At 44.4% G+C, this 22,279-nt stretch overlaps 2 protein-coding genes across 2 annotated transcripts; one reads left to right on the forward strand and one right to left on the reverse strand.

Moving 5' to 3' along the window:
- The first annotated feature begins 3,609 nt into the window (after positions 1-3,609).
- On the forward strand, positions 3,610-4,791 carry LOC123770105 (uncharacterized). The gene has a single exon (XM_045761777.2). The coding sequence runs from the start codon at positions 3,610-3,612 to the stop codon at positions 4,789-4,791; it is 1,182 nt and encodes a 393-aa protein (XP_045617733.2).
- A 6,791-nt stretch (positions 4,792-11,582) lies between these two features.
- On the reverse strand, positions 11,583-11,999 carry LOC138350281 (uncharacterized). Its single transcript, XM_069300891.1, has one exon. It carries the CDS (start codon positions 11,997-11,999, stop codon positions 11,583-11,585), a length of 417 nt encoding a protein of 138 aa, XP_069156992.1.
- Between the last annotated feature and the right edge of the window lie 10,280 nt (positions 12,000-22,279).

Here is a 22,279-nt window from a genome sequence, read left to right on the forward strand (position 1 = left end):
CTTTTCAAATGTATGTGTTTCTCTTCATCTGTGTCCGGAGCAATATTGTCCGTCCCAGTGAAGATCTGAGGCCAGATTCACGAAGCAGTTACGCAAGCACTTACGAACCTGTACATCTTTTCTCAATCTTTGGCGGCTTTGTTTATAATTATTAAACAGTTAATGAGCTGCGAAGCACCAGGAGGCTGTTTATAACAATAACAACAGTTGATTAGAAAGTTTTCGTGCTTGTAAACTGTTTAATAAATGTAACCAAAGCCGTCAAAGATCGAGGAAAGATTTACACGTTCGTAAGTACTTGCGTAACTGCTTCGTGAATCTGGCCCCCTGGACTGTGCTCACCTAATTGTATTCACCTAATTGTGCTTGCGGGGGTTGAGCTCTGGCTCTATGGTCCCGCCTCTCAACTGTCAATCAACTGAGGGGTCAATCAGCTGTGTGGTCTGTAGGTTATCTAAACAAGTCGCCAACTTGTGTTCTGTTTGGCTTCTGTTCATTAATGTTCTTGTATGATTGCTGCGAAGAGTCGCATTAGAGTCTTGCTCGACCTGTGGCAGTGCTTGCAGTTGTATATGAATAGGAATAGCCGAGGATAGGCCAATAGGCATTCTCAATCTATCATTGTTATCTTGAGATGATTTCGGGGCTTTAGTGTCCCCGCGGTCCGGTCCTCGACCAGGCCTCCACCTCCCAGGAAGCAGCCCGTGACAGCTGACTACCATCCAGGTACCTATTTTACTGCTATCCCAGGTAACACCCAGGTACCTATTTTACTGTTAGGTTGAACTCTCAATCAATCTCAGGGACGCTATTCGTTCCAGTTCTTGTTTTGAGAATTTTGGAGGTTAGTCCAGTTGAACTAACTGTACTTAACTAACTTTAGTTCAATTTTCGAGATTAGTTTTATTTAATGACATGAGAATAATTAGCCACCAAACTCACCCACACACACCACTGAAAATAACTAAAGACCCGACGTTTCGCTCCATCCTGGACCACGACTTGGTCCTAGACGGAGCGAAACGTCGTCGTCGTCTCCTTTATGTCCACATGTATAGGTCAGATGTCTAACTTTCAGCCCCGCTATAGTGACTAGGTGTCTCTGCCTAGGATTAGCGTCCGTTACTCTTCTAGACATTTAAACATTCTGGTTGCTAATAACAGGCTTCATTTCATTTACATTTTACTAATGCCAAAATAATTATACGGACGAGAGGATAATTGTTGTATCCTGTAAATATTAGTGAGACATAATCATCATCACTCATCTTCCCCTCTTAAGAAAGGTTGCAATAGCAACAATTAGTGGGCCAGCCAGAGGCTTAGGGCCCGCGTAGGAATGTCCTGGGGGGTGGGGGGGGGTAGGGGTAGGGGGTGGGGTTTATAGGGTACTGGGGACAAGTGACCACTTATAAGTACTGGGGACAAGTGACCACTTATATAGGCTGCTCAGTTAAGGGATCACATCGGAAAACTTGCTGGACTTAATATAGTTACTTATAAAGGAAACTTCCTGTGAGTTGTGAATCAATGATGTTATACCAATGTTAGGTAAACGAAGGCTTGGGGGGTTCACGAAGCCATTCTGTGCCTCTGTACCTCTCATGCCCACTGAATGGGTATATGACGTGCCTATGTAACCAAACTGGATGGGTAGCCTCTCACCCCCTACTGGATAGGTATGGGATGGTTCTGTACCCTCTCACCCCTCACTGGATGTGTATATCCTTTGTATATGTGAACAAGAAAACTTAAATAGCGTCTTAAGGGCGATATATATATATATATATATATATATATATATATATATATATATATATATATATATATATATATATATATATATATATATATATAATGTGTGTGTGTGTGTTAATGATCGTCGAATATCTATCAAGACGGGGGGGGGAGGGAGAGAGAAAAGGAGGGAGATAAATGGAGAGAGAGAGAGAGAGAGAGAGAGTGAGTGAGTGAGGGAGTCAGCCTCACACACCAATAGACCACAGTCCTCACAGCCTCTCCCAACCCTCACAGACCAACAGAGCATCGACCCCGGCACTTCAGGATTCATAACAGTAAGTCTCTCTCTTGTTGAAAGCTATGATATACTGACCTATCTAACCAGAATAGGTCAAGACTGGAGATGAGCCTTCTCACACGCTCCTATAAATTGTCCAGAAGTCCTATAAAATATGGGAAGCAGGCCTGGTGCTGCATACAAAGTTTTGCAACCTTTGCTGTCGAGGCGTGTGAGAAGGACCAATATTCACAGTCCTTTCCTCCTTCCCGTTCCATCGCAAATCCTTATCCTGACCCCTTCCAAGTGCTATATAGTCGTAATGGCTTGACGCTTTCCCATCTGATAGTTCCCTTCCCTATGGAATTTAATTTCTTACCTGCCTTGCTTCCTAGGTTAAACACGTGGCTCTTTGTGGTAATTAAAGACTCAAACTTCATCTCCAAGATATATCACCTTCATTAGGGTACACTAAAAATTTTTACCACTCATATTCCTGTTCAATGGGAAATATTCTTGGAGCAAACGTCTTTAATTCGTTAGCTGTCCAAAGCTCCTCTCGCTCTGATAACGGCGAGATGCACATTTTTTCTCTCGTTGCTTTTTCTTCGCGTGTGTTTGTCACTCATTAATGAACACTGCGTTTTTGTGTGTTTGTTTTTCCGACCCAAATTCGTGGTGGCGTTCATGTGGTGGAGTGAGGCTCCCTCGTGGCTGGTTCTTGTGGTGGAGTGAGGCTGCCTCGTGGCTGGTTCTTGTTGTGGAGTGAGGCTGCCTCGTGGCTGGTTCTTGTGGTGGAGTGAGGCTGCCTCGTGGCTGGTTCTTGTGGTGGAGAGAGGCTGCCTCGTGGCTGGTTCTTGTTGTGGAGTGAGGCTGCCTCGTGGCTGGTTCTTGTTGTGGAGTGAGGCTCCCTCGTGGCTGGTTCTTGTGGTGGAGAGAGGCTGCCTCGTGGCTGGTTCTTGTTGTGGAGTGAGGCTGCCTCGTGGCTGGTTCTTGTTGTGGAGTGAGGCTGCCTCGTGGCTGGTTCTTGTTGTGGAGTGAGGCTGCCTCGTGGCTGGTTCTTGTGGTGGAGTGAGGCTGCCTCGTGGCTGGTTCTTGTGGTGGAGTGAGGCTGCCTCGTGGCTGGTTCTTGTGGTGGAGAGAGGCTGCCTCGTGGCTGGTTCTTGTGGTGGAGAGAGGCTGCCTCGTGGCTGGTTCTTGTGGTGGAGTGAGGCTGCCTCGTGGCTGGTTCTTGTGGTGGAGTGAGGCTGCCTCGTGGCTGGTTCTTGTGGTGGAGTGAGGCTGCCTCGTGGCTGGTTCTTGTGGTGGAGAGAGGCTGCCTCGTGGCTGGTTCTTGTGGTGGAGATGAGGCTGCCTCGTGGCTGGTTCTTGTGGTGGAGTGAGGCTGCCTCGTGGCTGGTTCTTGTGGTGGAGTGAGGCTGCCTCGTGGCTGGTTCTTGTTGTGGAGTGAGGCTGCCTCGTGGCTGGTTCTTGTGGTGGAGTGAGGCTGCCTCGTGGCTGGTTCTTGTGGTGGAGTGAGGCTGCCTCGTGGCTGGTTCTTGTGGTGGAGAGAGGCTGCCTCGTGGCTGGTTCTTGTGGTAAACAATTGTATTATGGTTTTCTTCGTCACGTCTTCCTTATATTACTTATTGTCTTCGAGTTCTCGACGCCTCGTCCTCATCGTCTCGTCATCCTCGTCTGCAAGTCTGCCCCTCGTCCTCAAGTCTGCCCCTCGTCCTCAAGTCTGCCCCTCGTCCTCAAGTCTGCCCCTCGTCCTCAAGTCTGTCATCGTCCTCAAGTCTGCCCCTCGTCCTCAAGTCTGCCCCTCGTCCCCCAAGTCTGCCCCTCGTCCCCCAAGTCTGCCCCTCGTCCCCCAAGTCTGCCCCTCGTCCCCCAAGTCTGCCCCTCGTCCCCCAAGTCTGCCCTCGTCCCCAAGTCTGCCCCTCGTCCCCCAAGTCTGCCCCTCGTCCCCCAAGTCTGCCTCTCGTCCCCAAGTCTGCCCTCGTCCCCAAGTCTGCCCCTCGTCCCCAAGTCTGCCCTCGTCCCCAAGTCTGCCCATCGTCCCCAAGTCTGCCCCTCGTCCCCAAGTCTGCCTCTCGTCCCCAAGTCTGCCCTCGTCCCCAAGTCTGCCTCTCGTCCCCAAGTCTGCCCATCGTCCCCAAGTCTGCCCATCGTCCCCAAGTCTGCCCCTCGTCCCCAAGTCTGCCCCTCGTCCTCAAGTCTGCCCTCGTCCCCAAGTCTGCCCATCGTCCCCAAGTCTGCCCCTCGTCCCCAAGTCTGCCCCTCGTCCCCAAGTCTGCCCTCGTCCCCAAGTCTGCCTCTCGTCCCCAAGTCTGCCCATCGTCCTCAAGTCTGCCCCTCGTCCTCAAGTCTGCCCCTCGTCCCCAAGTCTGCCCCTCGTCCTCAAGTCTGCCCCTCGTCCTCAAGTCTGCCCATCGTCCCCAAGTCTGCCCCTCGTCCCCAAGTCTGCCCCTCGTCCCCAAGTCTGCCCCTCGTCCCCAAGTCTGCCCCTCGTCCCCAAGTCTGCCTCTCGTCCCCAAGTCTGCCCATCGTCCCCAAGTCTGCCCCTCGTCCCCAAGTCTGCCCCTCGTCCCCAAGTCTGCCCATCGTCCCCAAGTCTGCCCCTCGTCCCCAAGTCTGCCTCTCGTCCCCAAGTCTGCCCTCGTCCCCAAGTCTGCCTCTCGTCCCCAAGTCTGCCCATCGTCCCCAAGTCTGCCCCTCGTCCCCAAGTCTGCTCTCGTCTGCAATCTTCAGATCAGAAAAAAATATATAATTTTTTCACGCTAATAAATTGAAGTCTGATATTTTTCGTGGCCCCAGAAACCACTTGGTGTAATAGTATGGGAAATAGGATAGGAGAGAGAGAGAGAGAGAGAGAGAGAGAGAGAGAGAGACCCTCCCTTGCAGACAATATATACCTGATGACAACAAAGACTTCATCTCTGCTATTAGAAAAACAAATTTACAAATCATTTTAATGGAGGAAAATCCGTTATGTTGTTAATCTCATAAATTTTAACATGGAAAATCACATGGAAAAACTCACATAGCATATGAGTCAAAATATCATCTCATACCCCAGCCCGTCCTCCTAATGTTTCCCAACGTCAACAAAACTGTCAATTTAAAGCACCCTTCTCCTAACCTACCAGAGGACCCAAAACAGAAAACGGGACAGTACGTCACTTTCGCCAGCCGCTTCCAGTTTTCTAGTACGACAATTTCTGGCCATAGAGCGAAAAGCGACGTTCCTTGTAAGATGACAAGTTGCTTACATACTCCTTGGCATCGACGGTGGAGAATTTTCACGTAAAAAACTTTATAAAGTTGTGAGTTAAATGTCTTACTAAATTCTCTCCTCAGAGTGCGGGTTGGAAACTGAAAGTGAATTAGCAAAACTCCCCGAAGGACGAAAGTTTGCACAGCGGAATTTTTTTGTTTCACTGGATTTTAATAACCCATTTGTGTTGTGTTATCATGAGGTCAGTTAATGCGGCGGGGCATAATATGAGGCATAGTGAGGGTAGATTATATGAATGAGGGAGACGGTGGGGAGAATATATTGGAGTCTAGTGGGTGGAGCTAGGCTTTATACATGGTCTCATGGGGGTGGAAGCTTTATACATGGTCTCATGAGGGTGGAAGCTTTATACATGGTCTCATAAGAGTGGAAACTTTATACAGGGTCTCATGGGGGTGGAGCCAAGCTTTATACATGGTCTCATGAGGGTGGAGCCAAGCTTTATACATGGTCTCATGGGGGTGGAGCCAAGCTTTATACATAGCCTCCCTATGTCACGTACTGGGTGTGGTTTAGGCTTATAGGCTGTCATATCCACGTGTCGTATCTCAGCACACTTCCTTTGGCAAGATATAACCACGTTCACTCCATTGTTTAGCGAAGAATATGTAGTCTGTGAGAAAAAAGAAGATTGTATGTAACCTCCCCCATGCCCCCATTTCCGTTCCCCCCCCCCCTCAAGATTTGCATGGAAAGTACGGGCAGCTGAACGCAGAAGCAAGCATCATGCAATATGCATCAGCTCCGTGCAATATAATGTTTCAAGAACGTGCAAGGGCGCTGGGGACACTCTTTGGGGGTGTGGCCTCTGGTGGATGTCAAACATCGTCTTGTTCTCTATACTGTCCCTCTAGCTCGCTTCACTACGGTGTATATACACACACACACACACACACACACACACACGCGCACGCACGCACGCACGCACGCACACACACACACACACACACACACACACACACACACACACACACACACACACACACACACACACAGTTTTCACTTCGCTGGAAGACAGAAGAGTTAGGGGGGACATGATCACCACATTCAAGATTCTGAAGGGGATTGATAGGGTAGATAAAGACAGTCTATTTAACACAAGGGGAACACGCACAAGGGGACACAGGTGGAAACTGAGTGCCCAAATGAGCCACAGAGATAATAGAAATAACTTTTTTAGTGTCAGAGTGGTTGACAAATGGAATGCATTAGGAAGTAATGTGGTGGAGGCTGACTCCATACACAGTTTCAAGTGTAGATATGACAGAGCCCGATAGGCTCATGAATCTGTACACCTGTTGATTGACGGTTGAGAGGCGGGACCAAAGAGCCAGAGCTCAACCCCCGCAAACACAACTAGGTGAGTACAACTAGGTGAGTACACACACACACACACACACACACACACACACACACACGCACACACGCACACACACCACACACACACCACACACACACACACACACACACACACACCACACAAACTCACACACACAGAGACAGAGATTATTGGGAAGGGACACCACCAAGGTAGTTCTCATCATATAAATACACTTAATTACACCTAGGTAATTATAAAACCTTTCTCCTCTCTCTCTCTCTCTCTCTCTCTCTCTCTCTCTCTCTCTCTCTCTCTCTCTCTCTCTCTCTCTCTCTCTCTCTCTCTCTCTCTCTCTCTCTCTCTCTTCCACTTCCCTTTTAAACTATCAAAATGTTTTTAAACTTTTCCACTGCGATAATGTCTCTCACTTGTTTCTTTAACTTTGACAATTACAGATTACCTTTCTAATACAAGAAGTGTGAGATAAGTGGTATTGTTTGTATATAAGCCGCGCGCGTGTGTACTCGCCTATTTGTGCCTACAGGATCAAGCATTGACTCTTGGATCCCGCCTTTCGAGCCATCGATTGTTTACAGCAATGACTCCGGTCTCATTTCCCTATCATATCTAGTTTTAAAATTATGAATAGAGTTTGCTTTCACAACCTGCTCCTTAAGTGCATTCCATTTTTTCCCACTATCACGCTAAAAGAAAACTTCCTAACATCTCTGTGACTTATCTGAGTTTCCAGCTTCCATCCATGTCCCCTCGTTCTGTTAGTATTACGTGTGAACATTTCATCTGTTTCCACTGTCAATCCCTCTGAGTATTTTATACGTTCCTATCATATCCCCCCTCTCTCTCTTCTTTTTTCTAGTGTCGTAAGGTTCAGTTCCTTCAGGCATTCTTCATACCCCCATCCCTCGTAACGCTGGAACGAGCCTCGTCGCAAACTTCTGAACCTTTTCCAGTTTCTTTGTGTTTCTTCAGATGGGGACTCCATGATGAGGCGGCATACTCTAAGACTGGCCTCACGTAGGCAGTGTAAAGCGCCCTAAATGCCTCTTTACTTAGGTTTCTGAATGATGTTCTAACTTTTGCCAGTGTAGAGTACGCTGCTGTCGTTATCCTATTTATATGTGCCTCAGGAGATAGATTAGGTGTTACGTCCACACCCAGGTCTTTCTCGCGTCGTCACAGGTAGGCTGTTCCCCTTCACTGTGTACTGTCCCTGTGGTCTCCTATCACCTATCACTCCTATCTCCTAGGGAGCCGGTCGGCCGAGCGGACAGCACGCTGGACTTGTGATCCTGTGGTCCTGGGTTCGATCCCATGCGCTGGCGAGAAACAATGGGCAAAGTTTCTTTCACTCTATGCCCCTGTTACCTAGCAGTAAAATAGGTACCTGGGTGTTAGTCAGCTATCACGGGCTGCTTCCTGGGGGTGGAGGCCTGGCCAGGCCGCGGGGACACTAAAAAGCCCCGAAATCATCTCAAGATAACCTCAAGATAACCACCTAGTCCCATTTCCATAACTTTACACCTGCTCGTGTTTCTTATGACCCCCACATACGTCATGTAAATATTGGTGTAAGTGTATGTGGAGGTCATGAGCTCAGTCACTTGCTTTTCGTAAGCTTACTCTTGTAGAAACATTATTGCACAGAATAACAGATGTTTAGGTTCATACATACATGTATTGAAGGTATATTTATACGGTAAATAAGTCATAACAACCGGTGACCCCGTAACTGCTGGAACTCCTCCAATTATCCCCCCCTTGACCCCTTGGTAACCTCCCTGACCCCTTGGTAATCCCTTGACCCCTTGGTAACCCCCCTGTCCCTTTGGTAACCCCCCTGACCCCTTGGTAACCTCCCTGACCCCTTGGTAACCTCCCTGACCCCCCTACCCTTGGTAACCCCCCTGACCCTTTGGTAACCCCCCTGACCCCTTGGTAACCCCCCTGACCCCTTGGTAACCCCCCTGACCCCTTGGTAACCCCCCTGACACCTTGGTAACCCCCCTGACCCCTTGGTAATCCCTTTACCCCCTGGTAATCCCTTGACCCCTTGGTAACCCCCCTGACCCCTTGGTAATAGTCTCCAGGAGGTGTACCAATTGTATATAAAAATGACTTCTTTATGTCATATAGACATAAAGAAGTCATTTTTCAGTCAGAAGTCAGAGGACATATATCGACGTATATTATTAAATTACCTTGCAGTGCTGTATATAAATTATATTTTATTATGTACATCTGTCTGGACTTGTTATAAATATGTTCACTGTGTTATACTGTTCTTGGTGGAACGACGGGTGGAGTGGCTTGCCAGGTTGGCAAGCCACTCCAGGTACTCGTTACTGTTCGCCAGTCCGACTTCTCGCCCCTTACCGTTACTCTCTGGCTCCTTCCTGTTAGGTAGTTCTTCACTCATGCGAGGGCCTTTCCGCTTACCCCCGCCTGCCTCTCAAGTTTGTATAGCAGTCTTATGTGCAGTACTGTATCAAAGGCATTTTTACAGTCCAGAAATATGCAGTCTGCCCATCCTTCCCTGTCCTGCCCATCTGTTCCCTGTCTCGTTACGTTATCATATAATACCAGAAGATTTGATAGGCATGACTTTCGTTCCCTGAACCCACGTTGGTGTTTGTTTACAGTTCTCCAGGTGTGCAATCAAGTCTTGCATGATTATTCTTTCAAGTATTTTACAGGAGATGCTTGTTAATGATACGGGTCTGTAGTTAAGTGACCGGGATCCCCAAAATATTCGTCTAAATATGATATATAGAATAAAACGTTAAAAAAATCTAACGTTATTTGGCATCAGCGTCGTGAAAATTTCATCCCAATATGTTAAGAAAAGGATTTTAAATGAATTAAAAAAAACGTGCCCAACCGGTACTGATGATAACAGTAACCTTTTAGTTAGTGGAACTGATGGATAATGCAGTGTTAAAGATGCAAGCACCTGTCTGTCGCACATAGAGTAGCAGTAGTAGTAGTAGTAGTAGTAATTGAAGCAGTAGTGAGGGTCCACGAAGTAGATACGCAGCTGGTGGCATTACTGAGTGCCACCTGGAGGGCCAAATGTCACACAAATAATAATAAGTATGAACAAATCCACAAGGGCCGTGATGAGGGTTCGAACCTACGCACGGAATGTCCCAGCTGCGCCTTAGTCTAGCTGTGGATTTGTTCATTTGATATATTACACTATTGAGATTTTTTTGTGAGGAATGAGTAAGTACGTTATTTTTGCTGTATTTTATTATATATCATATAAATACATTATCCAATGCCAATATTTTTTATGGCTTTTCAATTTTTATTTGGAAAAGGGGGTTATCTTGAGGTTATCTTGAGATGATTTCGGGGCTTTTATTGTCACCGCGGCCCGGTCTCGACCAGGCCTCCACCCCCAGGAAGCAGCCCGTGACAGCTGACTAACACCCAGGATACCTATTTTACTGCTAGGTAACAGGGGCATAGGGTGAAAGAAACTCTGCCCATTGTTTCTCGCCGGCGCCTGGGATCGAACCCAGGACCACAGGATCACAAGTACAGCGTGCTGTCCGCTCGGCCGACCGGCTCCACCGGTCCGGGGGGGGGGGGGGGCGATTTTTGTTCTCCTTTGCTTATCTGATTTTGTTGTGACTTCTATATCTTGGAGAATGTGTGTCCGTCACTAAGTGTGTGAAGGTGGAACGAATTTCGTCAACATGAACAAATCCACAGGAGCCGTGACGAGGATTCGAACCTACGTCTGAGAGCATCTTTGTTCATTTGATACATTACGCTATTGGGATTTCTGTGTTTGTTGGTCAACATGTGAGTCAGCCGCAGGTGGCAGAACTTGTGATTTTTTTAATTTTTATTTTTTAGCAAATTTTAAATTCTATTTTCTTTCTCTCTTTAGGTCGTTTTGTTGAAATGGGACCAGATGAAGGCTTTATCACTTATATAAAGTATACTTATATATCCCCTAACCCATTATCCTTATATATATATATTTTATTTATATATCCACAAGGTCTTCTCTGGGTATTCTTTATTTTCTTCTCCGAGGCTATGGGTCACCACACTTGCACCAGAGGTGGTACCCCTTCTAGGTTTTAAAAAAAAATATATATATTTTATATATTTTTGTTTTTTTTTTTGGGGGGGGGGGTATTTTTTCTTTTCTTCATTTCAACACATATTGACCTACAACTTTCACATATTCAAGTACGAATGCCAAACAACATTTATTAAAACTTACAAGGAAATCCATGAAGTAGAACGATCATATATAATGCCGAGAACTTGAACTTCATTTTTCTCTATAATTAGATTTTCAGCTTCGAGACTCCTTTAAAAATCCAGTTTCTGATCGATTCTCACCATTTTTACATATTATGTGCAAAGTTCTTTGTTCTAAAGAAACTTTAGTTAATTGTTTACATAAACCCCAAAAAAATTGTGGTTACGCCTTTTTTTTGCGTCTAAATTTGACGCATAGTTGGAAGGCCATATTGATTTTTTTTTAACAGTAAACTATACTCCTAAACGTATTTTAAAACAAAAGAATATGATCATATACCATTCTTAGGCCATAATAAATACAAGACAAATTTATGAAATGTTAATATTTTTAAAGATAATTTGAAAACTGGAAATTTTCAATTTATTAAAAAAAATTTATGTTCAGATGTTGATCCATTATAAAAAGTTGGTGCATTTGCCATGTAGATTATGCAGAAAAAAGTCAGAGTTTGAGCAAGGATGTGAAAATCGGATTTGGGCCCCTTAAGTGCCTCCTCCCTATCCCTTTTCTTGAAAATTGGTACCACATTTGCTTTCTTCCAGCAACTGGGCAACTCTTCCATCGTAAGTGACTCATTATAGATCCTTGCTTGAGGCACGCTGAGGGCCTGCGCTGCCTCTTTTAGTATCCACGGTGATACATCATCTGGTCCAACTGCTTAAGTTCCATCCAGTGTTGTAAGCTGTTTCATTACCTCAGCTGTCACTTCTATATCCGTTAGTCTCTCATCTTGGGTCATCTCCTCTTCCAACAATGGGAGCTGCTCAGGCTCGGTTGTGAACACTTCATGGAAACTGGCATTCAGTGCCTCGCAGATTTCCTTGTCGCTTTCTGTATATGCCCCTTCTGTTTTCCTTAGTCTTGTTACTTGTAACTTGGTCACCGACATTGTCCTTCTTATATGACTGTGTAGTAATTTAAGTTGCTTTTTCGCTTTGATCGCAATTTCGTTCTCATAATTTCTCTCTGATATTCTTCTTATGTTATTGTAATCGTTCCTAGCTCTGTTACATCTGATCCTGTTGTCCTCTGTCCTTTGTCTTCTGTACTTCCTCCACTCCCGCCTGCTGGCCATTTTTGCTTCCTGACATTGTCTATTAAACCATGGGTTATTATATTCCCTTCAACGTTTTTTCTTTACTGTTGGTATAAATCTCTCTCGGCCTCCTGGCATTTCCGTATGACTAGGTCCATCATATCTTGGACTGTTTTTCCTCTAATTTCATCCTCCCACTGCACTTCATCCCAGATAGTCCCTTATCCTCCTGTAGTCCCCTTTCCTGTAGTCAACTCTCCTTTCCCAGACCTCTTGTCCCATGGTCACAATTTTAAGTTCCATCATGTAGTCAAAAACTAGAACACAATGGTCTCTGGCTCCTAGTGGTATTTCATGTTTCATATTCTCGATATTTTCTACAATCTGGGTGAAAATCAGATCTAATAGGCTCGGTGTATCCCCTCCTCTTTCCCTTGTTTCTTCCTTCACAGACTGTGTTAGGAAATTCCTATCTGCAAAGTCTACTAACTTTGCTCCCCACGTTTCCTCCCCGCCATGGGGTAAATCCTTGATTCTCAATTGATCTCTCCATGATTCAGGTCCCCCATGACCAGCAGTTTCGCTCTCATTCTGTGAGCTATTATTGCTGCCCTCTGCAATTCATCTATACATGCTAAGTCAATGGTGGTACCGCAACGTTAATTATTGTATTGCAACGTTAATGGTGACATTGCAACGTTAATGGTGACATTGCAACGTTAATGGTGACATTGCAACGTTAATGGTGACATTGCAACGTTAATGGTGACATTGCAACGTTAATGGTGACATTGCAACGTTAATGGTGACATTGAAACGTTAATGGTGACATTGCAACGTTAATGGTGACATTGAAACGTTAATGGTGACATTGAAACGTTAATGGTGACATTGCAACGTTAATGGTGACATTGCAACGTTAATGGTGACATTGCAACGTTAATGGTGACATTGCAACGTTAATGGTGACATTGCAACGTTAATGGGGACATTGCAACGTTAATGGGGGCATTGCAACATTAATGGGGACATTGCAACGTTAATGGGGACATTGCAACATTAATGGGGACATTGAAACGTTAATGGTGACATTGCAACGTTAATGGTGACATTGCAACGTTAATGGTGACATTGCAACGTTAATGGTGACATTGCAACGTTAATGGTGACATTGCAACGTTAATGGTGACATTACAACGTTAATGGTGACATTACAACGCATGTTTTACAAAATGAAGACCAGCAAACAATACAGGTAGAAAATCTCTAGTAAATATCTGTTGTAAATGAATCAGTGGAAAACAGCGAACTGCAGGTAGGTCGCCCCCCCCAACCCTACCCCCCTGTCGTTGCCAGGTGTGTACTATGTGTCGGAAACACCTGGATCAGCCCTCCCCCCCCCCCCCCGCCCCTCCCCCCTAGACACCCATGTCGTCCAATTAGGGGAAGCCAAATATTTGTTTTCTACGGCGAGTTAAGGGGAGATAGAGTCTGGAACCCAATGGTGGTTCTCCATTAGCGTTGGAGTGTGTTCCTGTAGGTAGGCTGCGCCACTCCACACCTGGCCTTCGTGTCGCGCTGGTTGATAATATGTTTCTATAGAAGAGGTCCATTTGCATGGAGGCAAGCTCCTGTGGGTCTCACTCGAGTCCTGTTGTCAGTGATTGTATTCCTTGAAAGGTGATTGTATTCCTTGAAAGACGTCTGGGTACTTGTAGCGGGGTTAGTCATCTGCATGTGTAGGGAGGATCAGGATTTTCTCAGTCTCTGAGTGCTTCAGATGACGCTGAGGATGTCTCGATCTCTGGGTACATCAGATGACGCTGAGGATGTCTCAGTCTCTGGGTACATCAGAGGACACTGAGGATGTCTCAGTCTCTGGGTACATCAGAGGACGCTGAGGATGTCTCAGTCTCTGGGTACATCAGAGGACGCTGAGGATGTCTCAATCTCTGTGCACATCAGAGGACGCTGAGGATGTCTCGATCTCTGGGTACATCAAAGGACGTTAAGGATGTCTCAATCTCTGGCTACATCAGAGGACATTCAGTATGTCTCAAGAAGTCAAGTTCTCGTCAAGATTCGACAGGATTCCACAAAAGTCGAGGCAAGCAAGCAAGCAAGCAGGCGTCATTAATAATTCCCTGGATTATTATTTCTCAGTGACGAATAATGTGCTAAGGCAACATTGGACCAGTTGCAACAGAGTACCGGGAGTGTGGAGCCTCAGACCTCCACTGGATGATGGAGCCTCAACACACAGCATCCACTGAAAGACTCGGAACTGAGAAAATAACTTTTAAACTGCAAGAGAATTAATATCTCAGAGACAAAGTCTGGCTGTAATCTCGCCAAAGCTCTCTGTAATGGAGAATACGACAAGGCTTTGGTACGTATCCCGGCAAATATCTCCCACAGTGGACGCAATAAAGAGTTAGCGTCGTTTCGACGTTGAGTCAACGCTGATGATGTTGTTTCGACGTTGAATCAACGTTGATTCAGCGCTGAATCAACGTTTAGACGTGCGTAGATCTCAACGCTCTTGAGAATTGCATTATATAAATTACCTTTGTAATAGTGATTCGACCCTCGCTACCCAGTCTCTCTCTCCTACCTGCTGACCATCTGATAACCTTCCCAGCTGTCAAGCCACCTGTATTAGGTGCCAGAAAGGTTTTGTACATCTGGGTATTCTGGGGACACCTGCTGAACGTCCGGTTGATGTACGAGAACAGATGTATTTCTCCCGTTCGTACGGAATAAAAATACAAAAGATAGTTACTATCTGTAAAGATAGTTACAGACATTGAGACTACCGAACTCTCCTCTGAGACTCATCCCAATGTACTCAAATGATCACATAACCTTTGACTGGAGAAGTAATGTTAAAATCAAATATAGTTACCACAAGAATACTAGGTTATGTGATAGCTTGGACTAAAACAGTTTTTATTTAATAGCTTTAGGATCTAATTTTATAAAAAATAGTTATAAGTCTTTACTCAACTGAAATGGTACAAGACTGATTGGCATATAAGTTAGGAACAGGGATTTCTCCTCGTAGTATTTACTTAATCAACAAGTGCAAATTATGTACAATACTTCACAAATTAACCAATCTGGAGCCAGATTCACGAAGCATTTACGCAAGTACTTACGAACGCGTACATCTTTCCGCAATGTTTGGAGGCTTTGTTTACAATTATTAAACGGTTAATGAGCTCCGAAGCACCAGGAGGCTGTTTATAACAATAACAACAGTTGATTGGGAAGTTTTCATGCTTGTAAACTGTTTAATAAATGTAACCAAAGCTGTCAAAGATTGAGGAAAGATGTACACGTTCGTAAGTACTTGCGTAACTGCTTCGTGAATCTGGCCCCTGAAATTTTGAGACACTACACTTGGGAAGCTCTACATAAGATATTAAACCACACATAGGTATCTACAAGAACAGGAACACGCCTCACACAAGGCGAGAGCCACAAACTTTGACCAGGCGCCAAGTGAGACATGAACAAGTTAATCTGACAATATCAAGAGCATCCTATTACATAATAATAATTGCACCACACTACAATGTACTGCACAACATACTTAATGGTTTTTAAGGACTAGACACGAACTCCTTGTTGTATTTACTCTCTTTATAAAACTTCTAGCGTGGTGATATCTGTCCTGCACACTGATGCCGTCTCCCACACAATGGCGGACTAAGTCCCTTGCGCCCTCCTTCCCGCCAAACACGTTCCAATATTTCACAGTTTCAAATTATGTTATTAACCCCTTATAGAAGTTCGGAATGGATTTTCACATTTATCAATTGTATTTTAATAACTTTTCCAATCACAAAATGTACTGAGGATTGTTTATATATAATCTGGGACAGTTGTTTACATATATTTAGAAGGAAACAGTTTACTCAGGATGAATGTGCTTTCCACGCATGCGCCTTGCTGGCGGCTGTCTTGGCGGGAGTTTTAAATCTAGTATTTCACCACGACAAACTTTTAAATGTTTTTGTTTCATCCAAAATACCCTTAAAAAAGGTCCCCCCCCCCTCCTAACATTGACCGGTGTTCGGTTCTTGGTCCGTTGTACATTACACCAAGCAAAATTTTACCCGAATTAATGCAATGTGCACAATGATTTCAAGCCAATTGCAATCTCATTAGCTTTCCTCATTTCCAATATCGGTAACCAGACTTTGGTGTTTTAAACCTCCGCTTTGGAGATCTGTGTGGAATTAATTATTATTATTAATTATACTTCATTAATTATACTAAATGCTTGACTGCAAATATTGAGTACATCTATCATGCCACAATTCATGTTCGTACTGAAGATGAAAGTTTATAAAGCTTATAAAGTTTATAAAGCTTATAAAGTTTATAAAGCTTATAAAGTTTATAAAGCTTATAAAGTTTATAAAGCTTATAAAGTTTATAAAGCTTATAAAGTTTATAAAGCTTATAAAGTTTATAAAGTTTATAAAGTTTATTAAGCTTATAAAGCTTACAAAGCTGTATAAAGCTTATAAAGCTGTATAAAGCTTATAAAGTTTATAAAGCTTATAAAGCTTATAAAGTTTATAAAGCTTATAAAGTTGGGCTGAGAAGGCTTGTCCTGCGGGCACGGCTGAATTATCTTATTGTACGGTAAATTGTTCAGTAATTCTGTGATACGCAATACCAACAGACACACAGTGTAGCCTGAACGTTAATTTAGGCTATATATACGGTAGTCCGTCCTCATAAACAATGCTCGTTAACCTAGCCGTTAAACGGGCTGTTTAGACCAGCCCGTCCTCATAAACAATTACCAAATGCTCATTAATCTACTCGTTAATCCCTCCCCCTTGTTTACATCAACCCGACCTCATCAACAGTAGCTGAAGTCTGTGTAATTCAGCCGCTAAAGCAATGAAAGAAACATACTTTACTCAGTTCCATTCACATGGGTGCTAGGAGACTCGAACCGGGGACCCCAGGCGAAGCTCTATCGACTGAGCTATTGAGTCGTCTTAATAAGGAATGGAATGTTTATTTACACGGAAGTGTGGATGACAATTTATACTTTACAAATTGATGATTGATGGCGCGCGGATGTCTCCCCGATCAGTACTTCTCTGACATCATTCTCTTTTCCATTGGAATTGCACCTTTGGCAACGTCTTTCCCAACTACTCGATTGATTGATTGATTGATTGATTGATTGATTGATTGATGAGGATTAAGCCACCTAAGAGGTGGCTCGGGCAAGTGCCTTGTATAGAGACTGCTGTGAGCCTCTTGTTGAATCACTTATTTTATGAATAGGTTACTGATATGTATATGTATTTGAGTACATGGATGTATATAGATGTACATGTGTATGTAATTCTAACAGTTGTGTAACTAGCTTCAAAAGCTTCAAAGTCACTTGAATTGAATTATAGCCCAACAATATATATATATATATATATATATATATATATATATATATATATATATATATATATATATATATATATATATATATATATAATATATAAAGGGGTACCACCACTGGTGGAAGTGTAGGGACCCATAGCCTGGGAGAAGAAAATATTATTATTTTATTAATTAATATTATTATAATAATATTCAAAATATGAATATTTTCTAACGTTTGATATGGGATCTATTAAACTATAATGACTTTTTAATTAGACTCCATTTTCCTGTCAAATGTAGATTTTAATAGGATTCCAGGACCTGAGAGGACACGTATTGTATTACGAACGAGTCGTAAGAAGGTGAGGTACAGCTCACCTGTAAGAAGGTGAGGTACAGCTCACCTGTAAGAAGGTGAGGAAGTCCTCTTACAGGTTGTCAACAAGGCTTGGATACCCACGTGCATGGGAAATAGGCTTACAGGTTCCGGAAGATGAGAGGAAATGTCAGCACTGTGGAGAAATGCCCGACAGACCACTGGAACATTATCTAACACAGTGCACAGTTACAACTTCAATAGACCACTGGAACATTATCTAACACAGTGCACAGTTACAACTTCAATAGACCACTGGAACATTATCTAACACAGTGCACAGTTACAACCACAACAAACCACTGGAACATTACCTAACACAGTGCATAGTTACAAACCCATTAAGATTTCAACTTAGATTCAACACAGCAGAAGTTGTTAAACACATATGGCAAAATCTTACTGAAGCGACAATACGAGTCATAAATACTCATACTCCGCCCAAGTAAAATAGAAAGAAGTAACTCTTAGTGGGCCAGCCAGAGGCTTAGGGCCCGCGCCGGCATAGGCCTGAAAAAAAGCAAGGGGCATGTTCTGGAAGAGGCTGTGGAAGCCACCTCCATCCTGACCTTTAAGGTCAGGTTCGACGAGGAATGCGAACACGAGAGTAGTTAAATAATACCACAATACACACACACAGATCACACTAACGTGATGCATCAAATGAACTTAAGGGGAAAAATTAAGGGCGAAGAGGGAGAACGGCCTATTGACATAGCTCGAGTGCAGGGAGGGGGGGGGGTTGTGTAAAAGCCTGGTTTGTGCCTCGGAGAGGCTACGGGATCCGGTAAGTTCAGTAGAACTTCGGTTTCAACCCTTTTACCATGTCGTAGCTCAGTCGATTAAGGCAGTGTCTGGGATGCTCCCGGACGCAGGTTCGAATCCTCGTCACGGCCCTTGTGGATTTGTTCATTCCACAATAGTTACAACGAGGGTAGTTAGGCGGGGCCTGAGGAGCTAGACCTCACCCCTCCTGTAGTCACTCATAGTTACCATTTGGTCATCACATTCCACCGCAGTTACAGCCCAGCTCCTGTGCCAGGTAAGTCCACTACGGGCTCACCATAGCCCGTGCTACTTGGAACTTGTTCCGAGTAGCTGAATCTATAACAACAACATCATCACATTCAGGCAGCTACTGTTAGGTGAGCACTATTACCGGCCCCCGCCCGGCTAGAGGCCTCGTTAACTACCCTAATTATCCAATTACCAACGACGTTACTCACAAACCACTTCGTTCCCAAGTGGAGAATTGCTTTACTATTCCGTCCAACCTTAACTACACCTGCAGCTGTGTACACACACACCACGGCCGCGAGTCCTCAACCATTTTCACAACGCCTTACGAAACCTGTACATCTTTTGGTTTACATTTATTAAAAAAAATTATGAACTCCGAGGGTTGTATATCACAATGATAACTTTGATTTATGAAGTTTACAAGCTCCTAAACAACTTAATAACTATAAACAAACCCGCCAGTAATTGTTGAAAGATGTACTAGGTTCCGCAAGTGTAAATTCTTGACGATTGTTGACTCTGGTGTTTACGGATAATCACCTTTGATGAAATCAGACATTGTCTACAAAAAAAAAAAAATCCAGTTAAAAAGATACATTTTAATTAAATTGTTATCCCAATTATATTTAATATATGTGAAACGCCTCCCAGTAATCAGTGGCTTTATGTTATATACAAATTCTGAACTCTGTTAGTAACCGCTCTAACTTAACTCTTATTATTTAGGGTAAAAATCCACACTTGTGTATTTGTGAAATATATGTAAGGAAATTTACACCGCTGGATCTCGACGTCTAGTCTCAACGTCTAATCTCGACGTCTAGTCTCAACGTCTAGTCTCAACGTCTAATCTCGACGTCTAATCTCGACGTCTAATCTCGATGTCTAATCTCGACGTCTAATCTCGACGTCTAATCTCGACGTCTAGTCTCGACGTCTAGTCTCAACGTCTAGTCTCAACGTCTAATCTCAACGTCTAGTCTCAACGTCTAGTCTCAACGTCTAATCTCAACGTCTAGTCTCAACGTCTAGTCTCAACGTCTAGTCTCGACGTCTAGTCTCAACGTCTAGTCTCAACGTCTAGTCTCAACGTCTAGTCTCAACGTCTAGTCTCAACGTCTAGTCTCAACGTCTAGTCTCAACGTCTAGTCTCAACGTCTAATCTCGACGTCTAATCTCGACGTCTAATCTCGACGTCTAATCTCGACGTCTAATCTCGACGTCTAATCTCGACGTCTAATCTCGACATCTAATCTCGACATCTAATCTCAACGTCTAATCTCAACGTCTAATCCTCAACGTCTGATTAGACGTTGAGATGTAAGTCTCGTCTTAATCACACACTCAGGCATTGACAAAGCACTCAGGAGAGTGCGAGAGACTTGGGGTAAATTTCCTTATATAAATTTCACAAATGCACAAGTGTGGTGGTTTTTATATCTTACGTTATTATGTCTGTGTGAAGACATTAATTACCTTTTATAATTAGTATTATTAGTACCACAAATATAATTAGAGAAGCATCAGAGTGAAAGGTAGGCAGCGGTGTTCCTTCACGAGCTCAGACGAGCGGTGTTCCTTCAGGAGCTCAGACGAGCGGTGTTCCTTCAGGAGCTCAGACGAGCGGTGTTCCTGCGCCGTATTGACGTTCCGGGGAGGGGCCCAGGGGGGGGGGGGCTCCCCATCAACATCCAGATAACTGCGGATTTCAGCATCTTTCGTCACGTGTCAGAAGTCATAAGATCTCTTAGATAATAATGTTTACGTTCAGGAAAGACCTCGTCTTCAGCTGAGGAGGGAGGGGAGGAGGAAGACACTGTTAAGAGGAGGAGGAGGAGGAGGAGCAGTCTTGAGAAGGTAGGCACAGTGGTGAAATATCTAAGGTGTGGTCTGGAGAGTGGAACATGTTGGGCGAGGTTGGAGGTACCGATGACGGAGGGAAGGAGTGAGAGAGGGAGGGAGAGAGGGAGAGAGAGGGAGAGAGAGAGGGAGGGGGGTGTAAAGTGAAATACACTAGGATGCTGTCTAGATATTTCTAGCCATATAGGACCTCACTCCTTTGTGATGAGAAAGTTCCTCCTCGTAGCTTTCCCTCCTCTCTCTCTCTCTCTCTCTCTCTCTCTCTCTCTCTCTCTCTCTCTCTCTCTCTCTCTCTCTCTCTCTCTCTCTCTCTCTCTCTCTCTCTCTTCCTGACCTCCTCCTCCTCCTTCCCTTCACTATTTCATTCATTGTCTCTTCTTAATTATTCGAGAATAAAAATAATATTTCGCAAGACAAAGTCTCTACAGTTAAAAATTCACATTCATATTATCCTCAAAAAAGCGACGCATTCTGGCATTGGTAAACATTGATTAAGAACTATGAAAGGTAACAATGAATTAGGAGGAAATATCTTGTGTGGATGAGTAAATGAGTTTTAATAAACATTGTATGTAATTATCCGGTACGTTTTCTTTGTTTAAACAACGGGAAACTAAGAATGGGTTTTATTTGGTTAGAAATGGTGTTATTGTGTTCATTTTGCATGGTGCATGGCTCTCTATCTCCCTCCTTTATTACTTGCCTTCTTCCTGTCCTCTCTCTCTGTCTCTCTCTGTCTCTGTCTCTGTCTCTCTCTGTCTCTCTCTGTCTCTGTCTCTCTCTGTCTCTGTCTCTGTCTCTCTGTCTCTCTCTGTCTCTGTCTCTCTCTGTCTCTCTCTGTCTCTCTCTGTCTGTCTCTCTCTGTCTCTGTCTGTCTCTGTCTGTCTCTCTCTGTCTCTGTCTGTCTCTGTCTCTGTCTTTCTCTCTCTCTGTCTCTCTCTGTCTCTCTCTGTCTCTGACTGTCTCTGTCTCTGTCTTACTCTCTCTCTGTCTCTCTCTGTCTCTCTCTGTCTCTGTCTGTCTCTCTCTGTCTCTCTCTGTCTCTGTCTCTCTGTCTGTCTCTCTCTCTCTGTCTCTCTCTCTCTGTCTTTCCTCCCTCCCTCACCTATTAATAAACAATTCTCCCAGGCACCTCAGCCTCTGCACCACCTGGCCACCTAAGAGAAATTCCCACGGTCGCCCTGGCCCGGAACGACCGTCTTGTCCGTCGTTCCGAACCCTCGCCCCCCTCCCCCGGGGGCACAACCCCCTCCCCACCCCCCCCCCAAGTGAAAACCCCCAGGGGCCGCCCACCCCTTAAGGGCCGGTTGACCGGCGTCCGCGTCTTGCTCCGTTTTAACAAACAAGGTTTTATCCGAATTAATGCAGAGTGGACGGGGGGGGGGGGGGTGGAAGAAGTATTTTTAAATCCGTTCTGATTCCCTTAGCATTCAGAGTTTCCAGTATTGGTGGCCCAATCCCCGCGGTCTTTTGGACTTTTTGGTCTTGGACTTTCTTGGCTTTTGAGGAAGTCAGAAGTCACACGCATGAGGTGCATAAGAGAACGAGTGCTAAAAGATGGAGAAGAACATATGCTATAATAAATATTGTCATATAGGATTAGTGCAGGCGATGAGTCACAATAACGTGGCTGAAGTATGTTGACCAGACC

The sequence above is a fragment of the Procambarus clarkii genome, chromosome 45 (genome assembly GCF_040958095.1).
Source record: "Procambarus clarkii isolate CNS0578487 chromosome 45, FALCON_Pclarkii_2.0, whole genome shotgun sequence".
Taxonomy (NCBI): Eukaryota; Metazoa; Arthropoda; class Malacostraca; order Decapoda; family Cambaridae; genus Procambarus; species Procambarus clarkii.

What these genes read in the sequence shown, in the direction of transcription:
- LOC123770105 (XM_045761777.2), top strand. Translation starts at nt 3,610, where the DNA reads ATGGTTTTCTTCGTCACGTCTTCCTTATATTACTTATTGTCTTCGAGT.
- LOC138350281 (XM_069300891.1), bottom strand. Translation starts at nt 11,999, where the DNA reads ATGGCCAGCAGGCGGGAGTGGAGGAAGTACAGAAGACAAAGGACAGAG.